General features: G+C 40.8%; 1 protein-coding gene across 1 annotated transcript in view; it reads left to right on the forward strand.

The window, feature by feature from the left end:
• Positions 1 to 206, forward strand: part of LOC119587246 — a 2,008-nt gene that overhangs the window by 708 nt on the left and 1,094 nt on the right. Inside the window, exon 2 of the mRNA XM_037936000.1 lies at positions 99 to 107. Within this exon, the coding sequence (XP_037791928.1) occupies positions 99 to 107 (9 nt within the window). The remainder of the gene's footprint in view (positions 1 to 98; positions 108 to 206) is intronic.

Genomic DNA, 206 nt, shown 5'->3' on the forward strand with positions numbered 1-206 from the left:
CAGTCCTACACACATGAAGTGATTTCCAGATTTAATGAAAATGCTAACTAACGCGTTTTACAGAGACAAATCTTAACTTTTAGTTGCGTTTCCTATAGTACGCTCAAGTAAGTAGTAGCTTCTATCCCAAGGTGTCATTCATTATGAGAGAAATCGGAGGGCATCACTGAGTTATAGGCACCAACTGTCTTTGATCGTGCCACGGC

This window comes from Penaeus monodon, chromosome 22 (assembly GCF_015228065.2).
Source record: "Penaeus monodon isolate SGIC_2016 chromosome 22, NSTDA_Pmon_1, whole genome shotgun sequence".
NCBI lineage: Eukaryota > Metazoa > Arthropoda > Malacostraca > Decapoda > Penaeidae > Penaeus > Penaeus monodon.